Here is a 16,354-nt window from a genome sequence, read left to right on the forward strand (position 1 = left end):
CAAGCAGCATGTTCTGAGATTGAAACTGACGATCCTCACTGTAAAGCACTGTTTTGAATGGAGAATGAGCTCAGCCCTATCTAGTCACTTGTATGCATGTTGTGATCCTCTGCGTAGTCATCGTCCCCAGATGTTTCTCATTCAGTGCGTGTGTGTAGCTGCTGTCTCCACTTTATTCCAGGCGTGTTGTTGTGATGTGTGTACATGTTTTCAGCTCTTTGTTGTTGGTAATCTTTAGTCTAGTCTAGTTTTGTCTGCCCTTTGCTGTTTCTCCAGAAATGCTGACCATAACAGCCTGTTCAGTGCCCTCTGTCTCAAAAACAGCTTCTATATGCATCCTCATTCCTCACCTGCTACCTCCTTACACCCCCCCTTTCCTTTACTCCACTCCTCCATACCCCCCCCCCTCTTTCTCGCTCTCTCTCTCTCTCGAATGTGTTGAAAGTCTTGATGTTAGTGCCTGCTGCTGAATGCTCTCTCCTCTCTGTGGTCGATCATAAATGGAGCCTACAGGTGACAGGCCATCCCACTGTGCACCACATGCGCAATCCACTATCCTGCCAGATGCTCCAAAATGTTACCCATTTTGTAAACATCCCAACACAACTAAAACGCTATTCGGAAATCAAACAAGGAAAATGCCTGTTTTTGAAAATATATGTTTTTAAACAATATTTTACTATTTTCCTCCCAGGTGCACTGGCTCCTAGGCCTGTCATAATAACTAAACAGTATTTGCCAGGACGATATATTGACCGAGAAATAATTGAAATATTTGTTATTAATGTTATTTTAAGATAATTTCATGCTACGAATGATAGTATAATAGCATAATAGTGCTGTTACATAAAAAAAAAACAGATTTTTAATTATTTTCTAAAAGTTATATTTAGACATTGTGCTTAAAATATATTATAAAATAAAATCTAATCTGTATGGGAACTGTACTTCCCTCGAGCAGCAATCCCTGCAGAGGGTAGTGCGTACAGCACAGTACATCACCGGTGTTCAGCTCCCAAACCTTCTGGATTTATACATCAACTGCTGCTTATAAGGGGCACTGGATATAAGGCGCACTGTAAATAAACATAAATGTTCTGCTCTATTTTCATACATAAGCCACATTTTAAGAGACACTATTAGAAACCTTCAATTCAGCAGGTCTCGCCGCTGGGTGGTGGCTGAAAACTTGTTATTTGGGTTAGTAAAGCACTTCCATTTATTTATAGTAAGCTTACATTACCGAATTTCTCCAGTACTAAGGCTGGAGCATCAGCATTAGCAGCTAACCACAAGCACGTAATGCTAATGCTGCTCCAGCAGTGCTAGCTGAGGTTAGCAGCAGGCTACAGGCCAATAATACTCACCTCTAAACGGGGAAATAGTGGTTAGCTGTTAATGCTAATGCTACTCCAGCCTCTGTGCTGGAGAACTAAACTGAAACTCTTGTATAACACTGCACTTCAGCAGAGTGACTTTACTGCTCCTTACAACCTGACTGTTAAAATTCATAAATAAGGGCGCCAAGTGGTCCAGCGGTCTAAAGCGCTGCCACTATGAGTGGGAGGTCACAGGTTTGAACCCCCGCTTATTCAGCTTTGCTATCAGAGTGAGCACAATTGGCCCTGCTCCCTCCGGGTGGGTAGATGGTGCTCTCTCCCCACATTAATCTTAGGGTGATGTCCGCAGCACAGGGCGTCTGTGAGCTGATGTACCGGAACCGAGCTGCTGCGTTTACCTCCGAGCGCGCTGCATCAGCAGCAGCTCAAAAAGAAGTGCTGGCTGACTTCACATGTATCGGAGGAGGCATGTGCTAGTCTTCACCCTCCTGGTGTGTTGGGGCATCACTAGTGATAGGGGGAGTCCTAATGAGGGTAGGGTTGGGTAATTGGCCGGGTAAATAAGACGCACTGGACTATAATGCGCACTGATGATTTTTGTGAAAATTAAGTTAAATTAAGTCAATAATGCAATTATCGTGACAGGCCTTCCAGTTTTTAATTTCTAATTCATTACCTCATCAGATAACCAGTGCTGTGAGAATAAAGGCTAGCATGTGCCTTGTGTCTTTAACCAGCTAACCACATCTTCGCAATGATCACTGGACGGCTAAACACACATGGAAGAGAACACTAACTGCTAGATCCGTTACAGCAGCTAATAGATGCCCAGACTGGTTAGCATCACTCAGCCCAACAAAGCTTCCCTCCCACTCGGAAATCAATCATTCGCTTTAAGTGCAACAGGCATTCAGAGATGGAGGCTGCCACTGTCTGTTTACCGTCTGCACCTTGGGCGGAAACGCAAGCGGCCTTAACTCTTCCACAACATGACATTTGTTTAGCAATTACCTTAATTCCTCAGAGCAGAAAATATGCTCTGTGCACTGACACTGCGCTTAAGCTAAGCCTGTAATAGCTTTCAGAGGATAATTAAACACTGCTTTATTGAGGAAAGCCTCAAGTTCTGGCAGATGAGTAGGAAAAATCTCCGAGCCCGAAAGCAATTTGCTCCTCGACTGTGGCTGCTTATTTCCATAAATATCTGATTTAATGGTGTAAACCAACAGAGTATGCGCATGACCAGAGACTATGGCTGGTATTTATGGAGGGTTTTTAGAGACGTTTATTAAGAAATGTCTGCATGTTTACCACTGGTGAGAGCGGGCAGTGCTGTGTTTTGGTTGGACGGTTTGGCCGTTCCGCTTGGCCGCTACAATAAAAACCCTTCCCTGGTCTGTGTTCTCAATCAAGCCTTTACACGAGACTCAAAATGACTTTGAAGATGGAGAAACAGCACAAGGCAAAAAAAAAAAAACGCGCGAGAGAGAGGCGCTGTGTACAATATCTATCCTCAGAGAAAACTTTCTCAGTCTATTCAGACAGCGCTTCATTGCTCGCATATTGCACTGGACTGCGATCAATAACAGTCAGGGAGAGAGAGGGCCACAGTACATAAGGACTAAATAAATCCATACACCACTCACGGCATCTGCTCCGACCAAGCTGCGGAGTCCGTGGACACTGGGCACCATGGGATTGTGAGAACGACTCGCAGAGCTCCATGTAAAGACCTGACTGTATCAGAAATGTACACTTATCATAGTTTATGGTGGCTCAGAGTGACTCCATCAAAAACTAAAGCAATCAACATATCTGAAGTGCAGAAACAGACAGTAACAAGGCGCACTGTGTCGACTCTGTGACTTTAAATTGGTCATACTGGTCATTGCAAGAGTCTATATTTCACTGCAGTGTCCCCCCTCGTGGCAACTTCTAGTCCACTATGCTTCACTTAGAGAAGAAACCCTCTTGTTGATCCAGTACATTTTTCACCATTCCTTCAGATTGACCCGCAAGATCCATCCAGTACATTTTCTGTTGGGTTGCCAGAGTAAAACACACTGAAGAGTAATTTATTTGTGATACGGACTGGCAGACAAACAGACAATACATCAGGAGATGTCGTCATGCTTTCATTTCTGATGCTGGAAGGCAGGATAAGAACTAATAACTGTAAAAGAAAAAAAAGAACTAGACTTCACTGTTTTTCCGATGCTGAAAAAAATGTTATCATTGATATCAACCCGAGAAAAACCAGTACTTATGAACTGGCTCAACAGAAAATGACTGTAAAAAGCAGATGGATTTAGTATTACCTCTCCTGGAACAGAAATGAGGAGCTATCAGAAGCAGAAATGAAGCGCGCAAGAGCAGAAAAACAACCACACAAAAAAACAGAGTAGAAAGAATATACCGTACAGTACTGTGCAAACGTTTTAGGCACCTAAGAACATTATTCATAACCATTTATCACAGCAATAAAAGTGCTTTTGCCAAGATACCAAGATGCGAACGAATATACATACAGTATACAGTAACAAACATGTACAGCTCTGGAAAAAATTAAGAGACACCGTCAGTTTCTGAATCAGTTTTTCTGATTTTGTTATTTGTAGGTTTATGTTTGAGTAAAATCAACATTGTTGTTTTATCCTATAAATTACAGACAACAAATTCCAAATAAAAATATTGTCATTTAGAGCATTTATTTGCAGAAAATTTAGTTTCAAGAGTTCAGAAATCAATATTTGTTGGAATAACCCTGGTTTTTAATCACAGTTTTATGCATCTTGGCATGTTCTCCTCCACCAGTCTTACACACTGCTTTTGGATAACTTTATGCCACTCTTGATTATATTCCAGAGGTTTTCAATTTGTTAAAATCAAAGAAACTCATACATTTTAAGGTGGTCTCTTCTTTTTTTCCAGAGCTGTATGTATACCTTTAAGTGAGTCTGAAGAACAACGGCTAATACTTTACTTGCATGGTTTTTATGGTATTTTTTGGCCTCTCTGATGCTCAACTGACATTCAAATAACATTGTCTATTAAATGCAATTGAACTGAAAGGCAAAAATAAATGATTCTCTATTGAACGTAACCCAACATCCAACTCTAACCCAAACTCTAATCTTAACATTTTAGCATTGGGTTTAGAGTTAGATTTAAAGTTTAGGTTAAGGTAAAGTTTAGGATTAGGTTTAGGTTTAGATTCTATTTTAAATCATTTAAATGTAACATAAGGTTAAGTTGCTTTTAACAGACATTCAGTTGAATGATCATTTCATTTTAGTTAAAAACCAGCAAGGCCATAAAATGAACCATCCAAGTAAAGTGTTACTGAACAAAGTTTAGTGTTAGATTTCTCTTGGATGCCCCCAAAAATCAACCCGGTGGATGTGTTCAGTTCCATCACTAGTTCACCATCCTGATTTACCATCATTAAGCACTGATTACCAAACCAAGTGTTGATAAGATCAAAAAGTTTTAAGAGTTCAGAAATCAATATTTGGTGGAAAAAACATGGTTTTAATCACAGTTTTTATGCATCTTGGCATGTCCTCCTCCACCAGTCTTACACACTGCTTTTGAATAACTTTACACCACTCCTGGTGCACAAATACATGCAGTTCAGCTTAATTTGACGGCTTGTTTTGATCATCAATCTTCCTCTTGATTATATTCCACAGGTTTTCAATTTGGTAAAATCAAAGAATTGATTTACGATCATTAAAAACTGATAACCAAACCAGCTGTTGATAAGATCATAACTGTACATTATACTAGACTCCACGAGGAGAGCTTTGAAGATGTTTTAATAAACTCAGCGATGACATAAAACACTTACTGCTCAGAAAAAAGAGCTTCAAAATTGTAATTTTCACAGGTGCCTAAAAGGTTAGCACAGTGCTGTATAACTATAATAACCTTACTGGTTCACAGGACACGTTATTTTGAAAATGTGTGAATATGTGCTGAATAAACAGAAGAATTTTGCGCACCATCATTTTTAAGGTTTTTGAACAAAAATAAACACCATAAAGGAAACTAATGCTGAATATTGAATTGCTCCATCTCCCTGTGTAATGCACAAAATGCGAGCCATAAAATAACAGCTTTTACACCCAAACAGTGCATTATGTGTCTCTAACAGACAGAATTTATATTCAGCCCTCTGTTGCAGAACTACTTGTTTAACATTTACTGCACTGTTTGGGTGTAACAGCCATCATTTCGTATGACATTTCTGATGCATTATATTGAGATTAAGGGAGCGCTAACCTCCTATTTATGCACTGAATATCTGTAATAACAAGGAATGGCTCAAACTATGGTCCGAATCACTGTGGAAAATATATGTACTTAACACTATTTCTCCCAGCATAAGGAACGAGGAATGAGAAGAGAAGCTGGAAGTGACACAGATGTTTGTGCAGTACCTGCAGACAGCCGTGGCCGAGTGCGGGGCGTCTGCATCTCCTGCCGTGCGTGTGGCAGCATGTGGTAGCGCTTGGCCTCGTTCACCAGGTCTCGGCAGGCCTCAGACGACTTGATCAGCTCCTCGTTGTCCACCACATTCAGCAGATAGCTGGGGTGAATGAACGGCAGCCTCACTACTGCCAGCAACTCGGATATGTGCTGTTAGAGACAGAGAAGAAGAAAGGAGGGTCTGAAATCAACACATCTTGACTTTTAAAGAGGGCACAGTAAAGCTCTTTATCCAAAACATTGCTTTTTATTTATTATTCATTTTCTGTAGGCATTCATATTTACATAATTCCCCAGCCTCATTACATTGTTTAGAGCTACACTGTTTCTTTTTGTCTTTAGGACACATTACACATATTTCTGCAGTAGATGAACTGACCTCCAAAAGGCAAAAAGCTAAAAAAAAAAATAAAAAAAACATTCTTCTAAATCTTTTTCTCTTGGAAACTAATTATAACTAACTAAATCTGGGGAGATCAATAAGAAGACAGCAAATGATTGCAGGTAGATGTTGTTTCAGTTTGCAACACATTTAAAATTATACATCAAAGTAAACGAATGAAATAATATATTAAACCTGAAACCAATCAAATGTTGTCGTAACTCTACCACATGACTGTGACCGAACTTTTTTGGATCTATTGGGAAGTGAGACAGTGCCATGCTGTATGTCACATGCTACACCGGGGCCCCCGTAAGTTAATTGTAAGGTAGATATAATAAGATCCCTTATATATATATATATATATATATATATATATATATATATATATATATATATATATATATATATATATATATATATATATATATATATATATATATATATATATATATGAATGTACCTCAATTACATTTTAACAGCAAGTTATTCAAATAAAAAGTTTTTTTTTTACTAGAAAACAAAACATACAGGTGCATCTAAAAAAAACTGAATATCATTGAAAAGGTAGTTTATTTCAGTAATTCAGTTCAAAATGTAAATCTCACATATTAAATGGATGTATTACACAGAGAGTCTGTAGTTTACTGTCCGTAAATAATCACAGAGTGATTACGTAATTATTAATGATTCTGTCTTACAGTCAATGAAAAAACAAAAATCAATATCTCAGAAAATTTGAATATTATATAAAACATACTGGAAGTTTTGGCAGTATTGGAAGTCCTGCTGGAAAATAAAATATTCACCTCCATAAAACTCAGCAGAGGGAGGCATGAAGTTTTGTAAGATTTTTTTTTACAGGAAAACACTGCACTGACTTTGGACTTGATATAACACAGTGGACCAACACCAGCAGATGTTCAGCAGATGACATGGGTGTGGATAGAAAGGCATATAAAAATGGCATTTTACTGAACAAAACACTTATTAAGGCCTTTATCAAAACCTAGCAGACTTCAAAATAGTAGTGCACTTTTCTACTATGCAGCAGCACTCCCACAAATATGACCATCATTTGTCATACTTTTGTACTTCTGCATGTTTTGCGCATCTTCAAGGATATATTTGCTTAAATTGATGAGCTTTAATAATCCCCCATCTTCTGCTCTGCAGTTACAAATGGATGTTTATACTTAATGACTTTACAACTATGACTGATCGAAAATAGGCTGAATTAATGAATTGTGTAAATAGATTTTATTTATTGTGGAAATAAAAAATAGAAATATGTTTTAGAGTTTTAGGGCTTTACTGTGTTTTAATATTTTTTTTATCCTAAATGATATTATATTATACTTTTAAATAATTACATAAATGTATTCATTCATTCATTCATACAGGTAAATGGTTGGTAAATGGAACATTTTGAGCAATGTTCACTTTAAACTGAAGAAAATAGTAAAAAGAGGGAAAATGCAGTGTTCCCTGAAGTGTCTTCCTTTAAATAGAGTCATTTGAGGGTCAAGTTCTAGTGAGATTAGCCTTTCAAACACCTCTTTATTTCAGATCACTTTCACTCTATCGTCTGTCAATCAATCCTTTTGTCATATCAGCGGCATCAGAGATGGCAGATACTCCCACGAGAGTGCGTATGTGTGTGTGTGTTCGCCGGCTGTCTCTGGGGACGAGCAGGTCTGACAGGAGTTGCTATGGTGAGGGGCTCTGCAGGCGGAGGGCTTGATTGTGGAGAGTGGGGGGGTCTGTGGGCTCTGCAGGGTGTTTGCTTGTATTACCGTTGGCCGCTGTAAACAGGGGCAGACAGGAACGCAGGCTGGGCTGACCCCAGGCCAGCGCAGCGCCTCTTGCGTAAGGCCTGTTCACACATGTGGCCTGTTCCGACACCTGGGTCGTGTTCTCTTTCAGAGCCAGAGCTGCAGGAAGAGTCGGAGAGCGCCAGGCTTCACCTGTTTGGACCTTGGCACAACGGCCGCTCTCACTTCAGACTCACCCGAGATTTGTTCAAGCCGCACTCGACATTTCCTCACCAGCCTCTCCATGCGCCGACGCCTTCCAGCTATTCCTCTCCAGCCCCCCCCCCTCTTAAAATGACCTGTTTATCCAAAATTTTGTTGCACAAACAATGCGGGGCTGGAGGCCAAGTCCAAGGAATGGCCTCGGAGCTATTTGACATGTTTGCCAAGTCTTGGCTGCACTTCAATCCTTTGTCCTACATATACTCACTCCTGCTAAATCACTTCCCAAACGTGGCCTGTAACTAAACTTCCTGCTGTAATTCACGCCAAGTTGGCCTCGATACGGCTTCGCTAGCAAAACGCTGAAACGCCGGGCCGTGCACGTGTGCTGGCTTTCAGAGTGAAGGTGTTAATTTGAAATGTAAAACGGCCGGTGGCTTTAGAGCACAGAATACATCCCCAGCAGGTCATCAGCGGCACTGCTGCATCCTGACTGAGGGATGGAGGATTAGACGGCGGTCGAGCTGCCTAATGACTGGAGAACAGTAAGCACTGATCTTAAAAAAAATAAAAAATGCCACAGCATACATTACCATTCCTAAGAACGGAATAACTCACCATAGTAACTCATAGTAACTCTATAGAACCCAGAATCCTGCCTCAGAGATACTCTATAACTCTATAACTTATAAAATCTGCAGCCAGAAGAGTTCCAACTCTTGGACGGTATTGTAGCATGTGGACCTGGAACACTCTGTGCTTTCCTTGGGTTCTTCTTTTCTTATCTATCTAAATAGTTAGCTTTATATCTATATATCTATATATTTATTGTTGGATGCATATTGTAGATATTATTGTTATTTCACAGCTTATTCACAGCACATATCTGACTGGCAAGTGCAGATTACTTACTGCTGTTCTGTTTAATATCAGTTGCTATAAAATTGTACTGATATAAGACATACCCACTCCTTCTATGTGCTTTTCTTATTTTGGCTTACAGTATGTAATATACAGTATGTGATATATGCAAAACCATTTAGAAATGTTAGTAAAAGAGAAAAGCCATTTTTTTATTGTGTACTATAATAGCAAGTACACTGTATTATTTAAGGTATCTTCAGACTTCTTCAGTTTTAAACTGTGGGAACCCCTTTAAAGTGCTTTAAGGAACCTACTTAAGAGAATTTAAGGCACCTAATGAAACCTTCAGGAAATGTTTTTATTCTAAAAAGCGTTATTGAAGGTTCCTCAGATCAGCACCCTAAATGTTCCTTAATAAACTTTGTACATTGTACAGAATGTATGGTTATTTTATTTAATGTTTGAATACTGTGTGAATGATAATAAATTATTTAAAACCCAACAACAAGCTATTTATAAGGTTTAAATGTTGTTATAATATGTCCTACTGTTGTGCAGCTCTAATCTATTTTAGAAGCATCTACAGTATATTTTTGATTATTTTGCATTCTGATCATGGTAACATGTTATTTATATGGTAACCTCTCAGATTGGAAAACAGGAGTTAAAAATGTAAAACAGCTTAGGACTGATTTCATCTTTACAAACTTATTACAAAATTATCTTTTTGTACATATAAGTGTATGTGTATGTATAAACAGTCTAAAATATGTCATGTATTGCTACTGCCCTTCCACTGTGTGCAGGTAAAGACATTCTGTATTATTGTAACACATGTAAAATTAGGCAAAATGCCATACAATAAACATGCTGTTAATCAACACTGCAATCTTGATATCACAAAAGATTTAAAATAAACTTTTTAAAGGTGTGTGAGAACAAACTCTAGGTACATTTTAATATTCTTGTAAACACTAATTCTAAACTTGTGAACAGTGACTCCAGACTCTTCTGAAAGGTAGTGTAGTGCCCTGCCTGCCCCTCTCCCTCCCACTACCCCCCTCCTCCACAGCCCCTGCCAGTGGTGCAGCTCAGCCAAACAGCTTTGGAGCGGTTAGAGAAAATAATCATCAGCTCCCGGGCCGAGCCGCCGCCGGGGACCGGGCGAGAGCTTTAACAGGCAGCGGGGGGATTTCTGCTCCTGCTCGTAAATCTGACTCGCTACAAAAACGCTGATACTCGCGAGCTCGCCGTCCTGCAGCAGGCGATTAAATGATTGCACTAAAATATGCAATCCTCTAGGAGGGGAGTGCGGATGGAGCGAGAGGAAAAAAAAAAAAAAAGTTACACGTTTCAGCCTGAAGGACAGGAAAAAACATGCCACAGGGAGGCGGATTCTGGACCTGATGAATTATGGATGGGTTCAGCTGGACCTCATACAGAACTGTCTCTGCAATTATGACCCATGTGGTGACCAGTCCAACTGCTAAAATCAACACAGTGAGAGGACTGAGCTGCCCTGTGATGGGGTATTAAAGTCCAGAGCGATCTGAAAGTGTGTGGTAGACAGACCCAGGTGCTGCAGTCCTCAGCATACCTACCTGCTTCAGATGAAATAGCTTTTACAGGCATGTGGAGCACTCAGCAGTGTTTAGGGCAGCATGTTCTGGTCAGGGATTAATACTGGTTCACCCTGACCAACCTCACCATGCTGACATGCTCAAATTTAGCTTGTTCATTGCACACAGCACTGGACTGGAGAAACTCAAGCTTAAATTGTACAACACTACACAACACTACACAACAATACACTAACTAAATCAGTGTTTATTAGTATCTTTTAACTCCTCCTTTTATTCCATTGATTGTTACTTTAAACTGTTTCTCTAGTTAATGATAACTAGAGTCTCTAGTTAATGATCATCTAAAAAAGAGCTGCTTTCTAGTAAGTTTTCATTGCTGTTCACTGAACACACAATTTTTGGATTTGTCTTCTTCACACACATATCGCCTGCTCTTCCTTACTTCTTAAACCACAACCTCGCTTGCAATACAGTAATGATCATTTCTGAAGAATTGATGATATTACTTCCATTTTTTAAACTTTAACTTTTTTTTAAAGTTGCATCACTGATAAAATCATAGACTTATATATTTGTTTTACATTATCTGTCTTTTACTCATGGCTCATAAAATCATTAGTACAGATTCTAACTGTGTTTACTGGAACTGTTAAGCTCACTTTAAAAATTGGTCTAAAAAGTTCATTTAAATGAATAAAGAAGGTTTCATTTACAATTTACAAGGTAAGTTTCGAAATATCTTTGAACAAAAATAATAAAGAATGAATAAACCAGCATCTAGATTCTGAATTACAGGATGTGAATGTAATATGTTTCAGTAGTATTTGATGACTATCAATATTTGCTATTTTTTTATTGGATGTGTTTCAGGCTTGTATTTTTGCTGGATGCACTATATTTTTTCAGTCGCAGTAATGATGAAACACAAGGGATTTGTGATGTATATTGTGATGTAGGTACAGTGGTATGAAAAACTTTCGGCACCCCTGATCATTTTCATGATTTTCCTTTATAAATCATTGGTTGTTCAGATCATAAGTTTCAGTTAAATATATCATATAACAGATCAACACAGTGATATTTAAGTCATATTTAAATCAATAAACAGCAAGGGTGCCCAAATATATGCACCTCCCCAATTTTGTTTAAAGAATTATTGCACACTTTCTGTAAATCCTATAAACTTAATTTCACTTTTCAAACATCACTGTGTTCATCTGCTATATGATATATTTACCTGAAATTGCTGATTCAAACAACCAAGGATTTATAAAGAAAAATCATGAAAGGTATCAGAGGGCAGAAGTGGAAAGTAACTAATTACATTTACTTACATTACAGTAATTGAGTAGATTTTACGAGTAATTTGTAATTTTTTAATTAGTTTTTAAAATAGGTAATTTTACTTTTAACCAAATACATTTTGACACAAGTACTTTACTTTGCTACATTGGAAAACTCCCCGTTACTGAGTAAAAATAAAACGCTGGGGAAAAAAACAAATTGCATGAATTAAAAAAAAAAAAATTAGAGAGGGAGAGACGCTGTGTAAATAAGCTGTGCAGGCGAGTTATGCTACCAATCAATATGTGCTTCTTTACAGCACTGCACATGCACGATAATTCATAATTCATGAAAAAAAGGTTTTATAAGGAACATCTGCTAGAATGTTAAAAAAAACATGTAAATAGCAGTTAAAGCATAGCAATGGCAAGTCAAAAAATACTATGAACTGTAAAACTATAAAAATACGCTTTATAGTCACCTATATGACCATAACTTTTTAACAGTAAAGAAAAAAATAGATCATAGAAATGTATGCCACTTGTTCTTGAAACTGTTTTATGGGGTGGTCTTAACAAATACTGCCTGAAAGGTCCAAATTATTTAATTAATGATTTATACTTTTTTTTTTACATATAAAGAAATAAATAAAACTTTACTTTTACTTAAGTAGAATTTTAGCAAAGTAAAGGTACTTTTACACATTTTTCATACCACTGTATACCTTACAAAAAAAAAGCAAAAATAGTGGCTAGAAGGAGTACTGTAGAATTTAAATTTAAAACCCCTACAATTTGCAATCATTTGTTGTGTAGAAGTGTAAAATGTTTTGCTTATTAATTTGCTTCAATACTAAACAAAACAAATAAACAAACAAATATGGTTTAGACCCTTACCAACTTACCAACACAAAATTGTAAACCTAATGCAATTGAAACACTTTTTTTGTAAACAATTATGAAATTAATTATGCAATTAATATGTAATAAATATGAATAGTTCATGTTTAAACATTTTGTTTATAAACTGAAAGCAGAAGCATTTCTGGGTGGAGAAGGGACAAAATATTGTGTTCAATGGTACCAGTGCGCTGAATTGACCATCCCTGCTAAGCCTAATATATTCATTGTATTCATTCTAAAAACTGGGGTGTCTGGTTTGCTTTTGGCGGAAGTTTTTCTGACCACATCACGCGTCTTTATGTACTTATGTCACACGTACAGCCTCTGAAAGAGGATCTGGCTCAACGCGAGCTGCTGGTGGAGCAATGAAGATTTCAGAAGGGGAAACGCAGAGCTCAGTAACTTATTCACCCATAGTAAAACCAAAAAAAAAGAAGTGAAATTTCTGACTGAGCGCTCTCTCTCTCTCTCTCTCTCTCTCTCTATGAATGAACATGACCTGGAATTGGATTTATACGCTCTGAAAGGAGACCGCATCACACCCCCCCAGTTTAAAATGATTCTTCCACACGCTTGGTGCAATTACCCATTCTCACCAGAGAGGGCTCTAAACCCCAAAACTTACAGACATCTGCTTTAAATAGGAGTCATAAATCTCTATGTTTAGAGGTTAAGCAAACAGAAGGGCTTTAAACACAGTTGAGAGGTGTGTGTCAAATGTGCATCTAAGTCAATAGTCATTGATTGTGAGTGTGTGCACAGGTACAGTATAAGTAACTGATACTGGGGTCTAAACATGCTCCCTCAGTTCAAACAGTTACAATATACCCTGTGTTTCTGTCCTATTGACTTCCAGTTGACACACACACACACACAAACACACTCTCTTCCTCTCGACACCCATTTGCTCACGCCCACTCGTTTACATGTATCCAATTTCCGTATTTGAATTCCCACCATGCACGAGGCTCAATTTGCCAATGAGCCTGACACCAACATTACATCTGCTGCACACATTCAATCAATGTTAAAGGGCCCTGTCAGCCGCTGTTCAATCAGCTCCGCCGCTGTTCCACTTCATGGGCTTCGCTCAGAACAGCACAGCACTTCCATAGCTGTGAATAAGCGCTAATCCCAGCACCTCGCGTTGGCCCCGGCTACAGCCGCGCCGGCCTCACTCTCACAGCCATTAATGGCCCTGGAGGCTCACAGCCCGGGGATGCTTTTAGCACCTGCTGGGTGACGTTCAGGAACCTGCTCTCACTCTGGCTCTGTAATGTGGCTGGCAGGTGTTGATTACTGTGATGGGGAAGTGGGCTGGAGTTGGGGGGGGGGGGGGGGGCTGTCTGGAGAACATGGAAACTGCATTCAGAGTGTTTATGCTCGAGACTTAGACCAGACATAGCAATCAAAAAAGATCAGCAGAACATTGTCAGTTCCTCACAATAATTTAACTTCATTACAGTCCGTTTGGAAACGTTTTGGTAAGATTTTGAGACAGTTATTTCTGTTGCATATCTGTTACAATATTTAAATGTATTTATGTTCTGCATCATAAAGTTTCTGAACAGCCCTCATAGCTTCACAGCTCAGTCTAGGGCCTTTTCACACCTGTAGTACGTTTCTATGGTCCAGATCAGTTGATAAGTTCATTTACTTGGAGCATTTCTCCCTCTGTTTGGTTTGGTTTCACACGGGCATTAACCTAAACGCCCCATAATATTTACTAATAAATGCACTAATAATCCAAACGGCCACATTCTGTCCTCTGATTGGTCTGTGGCGTATATCTGTGCAGTGTGAAGCTGCTTTAACACAGAACTCTGACACGCTGTGCTTTCAAACACAGTGTTTTCAGTAGGACGTGCAGCACAGATGTACATGTATTAAAACAAGTTGTGCGGCTGCAAGCAATGAAAGCAGCACAGACTGTGTGTGTAAACAGCATGGAGCAGCAGAGACAGCGTTTGTTTATAGCTGTAGTAATTAGTGTTATCTGGCTCATATATTAGATTAAACTGCACCTTATCAGTAGTTTAGCTCAAATAAAAGCAATATATTTAATAGCTGGGTCGGATCAAGACCGGACCACACTCATCACAACTGAACCGCTCCCAAGATCGTCAAAGAGTACGATTCCTGTTTTCACACCTGCTCAATCAAACCATACAACTGGTAAAAAAATGAACCAGAGTCCATTTTAACCGGTGTGAAAGCGCCCTTAAAGGTCTAAAGGGACTTCTGCAAGCTCATTTTGACTGCTGTGTTTGTTTTGGATAAATGGTCTTATTAAAATCATATTTAATGTTAAAATATAGCATTTATCAGGGTTGCTGATAAGCACATCGGCGTAAATGTTGTTCTGTGATTGTGAAATTGCGAGTTCAAGCCCTGCTGATGCTAATGCTAGCAGATAGAATTAGCAACATTAGCAGTTAGGGGTGAGTTAGTCAGTCCTGGCTAATGGGTGGAATTAGACACAACTGTACTGGATGAAAAATGACTGTTTAGAGTTGTCCTGTCATTTTGCCAAAACAAACAATTAATGAAATAGTTATAAAAGCAATTATGTCCACATTTGATTCCTATATACTATCTAATTGAAGATGGTGACGTCATCAGATTCGTAACAAAACAAACTTTTACACATAATTACTTTTTCCATCTAATTCAGTGCCTCTTCAGCTACACACATGCACAAATGTGAGGTAGATGGAAAATTGGGATTTGAGATTTTTCTCTCTGTGCAAATAATTCATATAAAAATACAAATTGCTTTTGTTATTCCCTGCGATTGAGAGGACTTGTGTAAATGATACCACTTTTAGTCCAGACTTTACAATGTTGTTTTAGAGATGCACACACACACACAAACACACACACACACATATAGGAGTGGTGGAAAAATATCGGGTTATGTGCGGCTTGTCGAACCCAGGTATCAAACTTACAACCCTGTCATCAATAACCCAGTGTTCTAACCACTGAGCCAACACTGAAACACCATTCGTTGTGTTTATGTCTTTAAATAATCTAAGTATTTTCATTTGGCAAAAAAGAGCACATTTTATTCATGTATAGAAGATTATGAAAATGTATTCTAATCCCCCTTTAGCATTTCAAACTCAATGCTGTTGAATCATCATTTCAGATCAATGTATTACAATGCATTAATGCATATTTACACTCGTACTGATTTGCCTTCCTATTTTATCCCCCTTTCTTAGGTTTTAACAAAGACGCATGCAAAACAGACTCAGACAGAGTAAATACAGGGCCAGATTAAAAACTTTAACACACACACACACACACACAAGATGGATTCACCCAAAGGAGGTATGTGCGTAGACTGAGCTCATCCAAAATGCAGGACGTATTGGCTTACCAGAGAGACGGAGCACGGCCTTTCTCTGTCTGTCTAGCTCTCTCTCTCTCTATCTCTCTGTCTGTCTCTTACACCCACACACACACTCTTACACACCCACACTTTTACACACACACACACACACACACACATAAGAATGGGAGCATT

The 16,354-nt window shown here is 38.7% G+C and overlaps 1 protein-coding gene across 2 annotated transcripts in view; it reads right to left on the minus strand.

Annotated features, from left to right (window-relative positions):
* Positions 1-16,354, minus strand: part of LOC103024968 (kelch-like protein 29) — a 323,277-nt gene that overhangs the window by 59,449 nt on the left and 247,474 nt on the right. For both annotated transcript variants that reach the window (XM_007229706.3, XM_049482708.1), the window contains one exon: positions 5,783-5,981. In XM_007229706.3, coding sequence (XP_007229768.2) covers positions 5,783-5,981 — 199 coding nt within the window. The remainder of the gene's footprint in view (positions 1-5,782; positions 5,982-16,354) is intronic.

This window comes from Astyanax mexicanus, chromosome 1 (genome assembly GCF_023375975.1).
Source record: "Astyanax mexicanus isolate ESR-SI-001 chromosome 1, AstMex3_surface, whole genome shotgun sequence".
NCBI classification, from domain to species: Eukaryota; Metazoa; Chordata; class Actinopteri; order Characiformes; family Acestrorhamphidae; genus Astyanax; species Astyanax mexicanus.